The sequence below is a fragment of the Trifolium pratense genome, linkage group LG2 (genome assembly GCF_020283565.1).
Source record: "Trifolium pratense cultivar HEN17-A07 linkage group LG2, ARS_RC_1.1, whole genome shotgun sequence".
Lineage (NCBI taxonomy): Eukaryota > Viridiplantae > Streptophyta > Magnoliopsida > Fabales > Fabaceae > Trifolium > Trifolium pratense.
In genome coordinates, this window is record NC_060060.1 from 8,537,416 (window position 1) to 8,543,689 (window position 6,274).

General features: G+C 31.5%; 1 protein-coding gene across 1 annotated transcript; it reads right to left on the reverse strand.

Annotated features, from left to right (window-relative positions):
- Nucleotides 1-2,673: 2,673 nt before the first annotated feature.
- Nucleotides 2,674-3,494, reverse strand: LOC123904115 (NDR1/HIN1-like protein 13). Its single transcript, XM_045953803.1, has one exon. It carries the CDS (start codon nucleotides 3,492-3,494, stop codon nucleotides 2,688-2,690), a length of 807 nt encoding a protein of 268 aa, XP_045809759.1. The 3' UTR covers nucleotides 2,674-2,687.
- Nucleotides 3,495-6,274: the final 2,780 nt, after the last annotated feature.

The window sequence follows — 6,274 nt, forward strand, 5'->3', positions numbered from 1 at the left end:
ATCACCCCTCTAATATTAAAATATACATTTCTCTCTTTTAATAAAATTTTATTTTAATATAATCAAACTTCTAATATAAATATTTTTATTATTATTTTTTACGCACATCATTAACATATAATATTAAATATTTTTTATAAATTATGAATTTATACAAAATAAAATACAAATTTCGAATAAATTACTAAAATCGATTAAAAAACTATTATATATTAAATTTATATAAATTTATATTCTAAAGTAATAATATTGTAAAAGAAAAAATGTTTTTTCAATGACCACTTAAAGTTTTCTTACATAAAGTGTATATTTTTACATTAAAGTTAATTGTTATCACAAAATATTTATTTGTGTAAAAATAGACTAAAATGTATATTTTTAACATAAAAGAGAATGTGAGTGTAATTTAAGGGAAGTGTAGAAAATAGTTAAGAGTTTAGGGTCTTCAATCTTTGTTATATATTCAACGTCCCAACTACGCTCCTCACCCTGTCGGCCCTAATCCTGTCGGCCCTAATTGTTTTTTCTTTTAGTTTCATTCTTTCTTCACCGGTGAGGAGTGGTTTTAGGTCATTTTTGGCATAAAATCACCCTTCAGCTTCATATTTTTTTTCCCCTTTCTTTCAATCTAAATATGTAATTTTCACATAGATCAAGTCATTTAGTTTTTCTTTCTTTTGTTGTGATATCGTCGTCTGAGTGCGGCGTTGTGTTGTTAGTCGTCATTGGTACGACATTTGATTTTCCGTCTTGTTGCGGTATTCGTTTAGTTCATTTTAAAATATCGACTTCAATCAATTGCAGATCCAATCAATGATTTGGGCATCATCATTGCAGATCCGGAAATATGGACATTCCGGTGACTTTAAATTTATCATGTTATTTGTAGGCATTTTGCCGTTGTATGCTATTCCGGTATTTGTAGGCATTTTGTTCGTTGGCAAATTCATCCTTTTTGCTTTTAGCCATATTGAATTTGTATTTTCATCTGATGTACTCTATCAATTATTGGAATGAATGAATATTGTTATTATTTTTAGTAAAAAAGAAGAAAAAAAAAAGAAGGGGAGTGTAATTTACTCTTAAATGCATTCCATAAATACCTTTATATTACTCCCTCCGTCTCTAAATATAAGACTTAGTTTGACCACTGCATGTACGTCAATACACAATTTTGATCATTTATATATTTAATTGTCTATTAGTAAAAATTATAAAAAATTAATATTTTAAAAATACTCATCAAAATAAATTAAATAAGATCTTATATGCTAATATTTACATCTATATATTATTAAAAAAATACGGTCAAAATAAGATAAATGAATAATACATTTTAGTCAAAGTAGCTCTTATAAAATAGAACGGATGGAATAATATTAATTACTCATACTCCGGTTAATTATCTATTTTAGTATTTTCTGTCTGTAAGTAATAGACACAATAAAATTTAGTATCTAAAGCTACTTTTGAAATGTGTAATATGGACAAAAAAATGTACACTTTTGTTTCTTAGGACCAGAGGGTGTAATAACTAATAAGAATGGTTCTCTTGAGCAGAGCTCAGTTGGTATGGATATACTATACGTATAGGAGTTGAGATTCGAATTCCGAACACTCCACTTATTCACCTTTAAGATGAAATTTCTATCCACTAAACAACTTGACAAAAAATAAATAAATAACATACAAGAATGAAAATTTGGAGTTTCCTATTCTCTTGTGTCTTTTTTACAAGAGATATATTCTATCAGTCCCAAAATATAAGACTTAGTTGACCACCGCACGTATGCTAATGCACAATTTTAATCACTAATATCTTTAGTTGACTATTTGTAAAAATTATAAAAACTTGATATTTTGAAAATACTCATCAAAACAAATCAAACAAGATCTCATATGCTAATGTTTACATCTATATGTTATTAAAAAAATATGGTCAAAATAAGATAAATAAATAGTACATTTAGTCAAAGTAGATCTTATATATTGAGACGAAGGGAGTATAACTTAATAAAAATTAATATATTTAATATAGGGAGCTTCTACCGGTACATTTGAATAATTTGAATGCACCGGTATATAAAGTCAGTAAATTGATAAATTAGCAATTATTTTTATGAATTAAAAAACTATTAATTGATTATTGTATTTTAGAAATAATATATAATATCACAAGAAAAAAAACAATTTTATTGTTTATAAGCATTATACTAATATTTAAAAAAAATAAATCAATATTGACTATTATGATGAATAAAAATTCAAAAAATATTGAATTTTATATTTTGACAGTTTTGATGAATAATATGTAGTTACTATAATTATTTTAATGATAAGAAAAATGATTTACTTTAAAAAATATTCATTTACCTAATAATTTAATTATTTAATGTACCAGTACATTAGAAGTTATGATATGAACCATAGAATTTAACTAACATATATATTATTATATTATAAATTAAATACACCAATATAACCGAAGCAGTATTATCTCCAAATCCAATGAATGAAAATCAGATTAGTAAAGTATATTAAAGAAAGAACATAAAACAAATTAGTAGCAATATGTATTAAAATTATTATAAATGAAATCACACATGATATTTTCATTAAAATTATGCATAATACAGGCCAAAAAATATAACAGTTATGCATAAGTAGTATCTTCCGAAAAAATTGCACTAAAAATGACCAAACAAATAATCTCTAACCCAAAATCCACCAGTGAAGTATGCTCTTCTACATTCCTTATGAACAATTCTCGCCTGCGCCGTTAACTCATCAACCGTCAAATCACAGCCAAGCCCAACTCTGATCTTCAACCTCACAACTTTGAGTTTCAACTGTGCAATCACCGCCAAACGTAACGGCACGCTCCGTTTCGCAACAGCTTTCACCAACGCTCTCCGATCAGATCCCGCAAGTTCAATGCCATTACCTTTCAACACCGTCTGAAACACCGTCACGTTATTTGGCGGCTGATAAAACACCGGCAACGCACCGTTGCAGAGGCTAACGTTTCTGTAAAAAATTTCAACGGAGCTATCGGTATCGTAGTAGATTCCGATCTTTTCGTTACCGTTATTAGCCTTAACAGAGATATCAATCTCCGGCGAAATTACAGATAAAGATGAAGTGAGATTCATTTCCTTGACCGCAATGCTATTGAGTTCATATTTAGGTTTTTCAGGTCGGAAAATTAAGACACAAGTGAAGGCGGCGACGATAAGGAGCACGAATAGAGTGATTAAGAAGATGATTAAACAACAGATACAACAGCAGCACTGGCGGCACGGATGAGTTTTCTTGCGATTGTAGTTGTCGTAACGACGGGCATTCTCCGGTGGAGGGTAGCGGTAGACTTGTTCCTTGGGAACCTGGACGATATAGGTTCCAGCCGGCGGAGGAATTTTGGGATGTTCGTCCGACGACGTCGTTTGAGAGTCGGGTGAAATGGGAGAAGCGTTTGGGCGAACTGGATGAGGCATTTGGGTGAGTGTAGTGTGGTTTTGGTGAGTGAAGTGTGTGTTTGAGTGAACTTGTTAAATAGAAAATTGAAAATGAAACGGAAAAAAAAAAAAAAAAAGGCCGCGTAAAATAAATGCAAAAAAATAATATAATAATTAGAAAAGGAGTACATATGTTTTTAATTTTTACTGGACATATTTAGACATATAATAATAATAATAATAATATAATAATGAAAAGGGAAAGACAAAAAAAAAAAAAAGTCCGCGTACAATAAATGCATATTTAGACATATTTTTAATTTTTGATATGTTTTTTTATTTGTTGTTTCCTTTCTTCTTAAGTGATCTTATCATATTAGAAGAGTGACTACATTTGGCGTTGCTCCATTCCAAACTCCGGTGAAGTGTTGGAGGTTGTGTACCTGCAGGTGCTTCGACACTCAAGTAGTGAATTAAGTGAAGCAAGATTTTCAGAGTAAAGTAAAATGTACCTGATTCCATTGCATGAATGATGTTTATATAGCCCATAGCGATGGACCAAGACTCTTGATGGCATTAATGGCCATCAAGTGGCTGTTGGAAAACAGCTAGAGAGCCATGATGAACAGTTAATGTTCATCATTCTGGTGGTCGGCCGTTACAATACGCCGGTGTATTGTAACCGTTGACTCGTTAAATGTCTTCGCGGGCTGCTCATTATTGGGCCATACTCAACGGTCCAGCTAGCAGTTCCTCATCTTTTGGGCTTCTCAACCCAATCCAGAACACTAAGAAATCTTCTTTTAAACCAATTGTTAGTTGGTTCAGTGATGAATCTGGTGATTGATGTTGAACTTGGTAGGGAGGACCACAGTTCGATATCCCCACAACTGCGATCGGAAGGGGCCGAAATCACTTGATGTCAGAAAAAAACTTCTTTTAAACTTTTTTTTTTCTTCCTTTCTTTATAATATTTTTAATTTTTTTTTCCTTTCAATTATAATATATTTTTTAGTATGTAGACGATGGAAACTTACACATAATTTTACTAGTTGGACTTGGGATTTGGATTTGGTGTTGTACAAAATAAGATCCATGCTGTTAAACTTGAAATATAGATTATCATTTAATTAAGATCATATAGTTTTTCTAGTTTTTAAGGGAACGAAGATCTAGTAATTCAGAGTTCGGTCACGAAATAAGAAAAATAAAATTAATAATTATTTTCATCAGAAATTGAATTTGGATTCTTCCAAATTGTTCATCTTAAGATAGCTCATTAACCAATTGGGCTCAATTATTTAGTTAAATTTATTCGAATGATTTGGTTAAAATTGAAGGTCACCGATATTTTAAATACATGCAAGAACAAATTCAATGCGGAGATTTTTTTTTCATGTGTTTGCTACTTTGCCAAGAATAGCGTGATAGTGTAAACCAAAAAAAATAAATAAAAAATAGCGTGATAGTCAGACTTGTTAAATAATAGTTATGTTATTATTGTAGGGGTAGTTTAGTCTTTTATAATCACTAGTTTATATACTCAATTGTAACTCTTGTTCCTAATGTCTTTTTGGTTTATTGTAATGGAAAACCCTAGCCTCATTTTCTCTTTGAATAATCTCAATAGTTAACATGGTATCAAAGAGCTTGGTTAATCCATTAGCAATTGTTGAAGATTTTTGTTTTGGGTTTCTTTTGTAATTCTGGCCTTCGATTTGAATTGTAAAGGTAAGACTTTCACTTATTCCACCGTCTTTTCTCATTGAATTTTCCATTTGTAAGGAATTAGTGGTGTGTGAGAGCCACATCCTATGATAGGCTTTTGTGTCCTTCTTTGGTGGATCATTGTTGAAGATAATCACGTTTTGGATTTGGTTTCTTTTTGCCTAGATAATTGCTTCATATAGCTGATTCACGTGTTGGGATTTTAGGATTTGCTATTTGTGTTGTGACCTTGTTGGTGTGATTGTCTTCTATATTGGGATATTGATTTTATCTATTGGATAAGGAAGTGACATTTTGGATTTGATACGTGTTCTTTGTTGTTGATGAAGTCAAATCTAGAGTAGAGGATTATTACATCATTACTAGTGGTTGGATGCCTCTGGTTGGTTGGTATATTGTTTATTGAATTTGTTATTGGTTGGCTCTAGTAAATTTTGACATTGTGGGTGATTGGTTGGACCTCTACCTTTGAAGCAATTGTTTGTTGGTTTATTTGATTGTTTGATAATATGGTTGTGTCTCATTTGACTGCTCCTCCTTCCGTTGGCATTGGTATTGATCATGTATATCCACATGAGACTACTTCAAGAGTGTTTGATCTTGCTGAACAGTTCCAAAAATTTCTCGCGACCTAGCCACATGCAATGTCTGTCTCCTCTATTAAAGGTTTGACCCCTTCTAATTGTTCAAGCATCACATCATATGTCATATGATCGTAAGTCTTTTTTGTCTTTAAATCATACTTCATCCACCTTAGTTTTGACTGCTGATGGCACTCCTATGCCATTAGCAGGAATTGGATCAGTGTCCACATCTAATTTGTCTCTTTCCGATGTTTATTATATTCCTAATCTCACTTTGAGTCTTGCTTCTGTTAGTCAGTTGTGTGATTTTGGATACTCTGTTATGTTTTCTTCTACTCATTGTCATGTGCAGGATCCACATTCAGGGAGGTTGATTGGGAAAGGTCGTAGACATGGGGGACTTTATGTTCTGGATGAGCTGAGAGTTCCAGATACTGCAGCCTCAACTTCTACTTCCACTGATTTATCATTTTTTCGATTGAGTTTATCATCCTCTAACTTTTATTT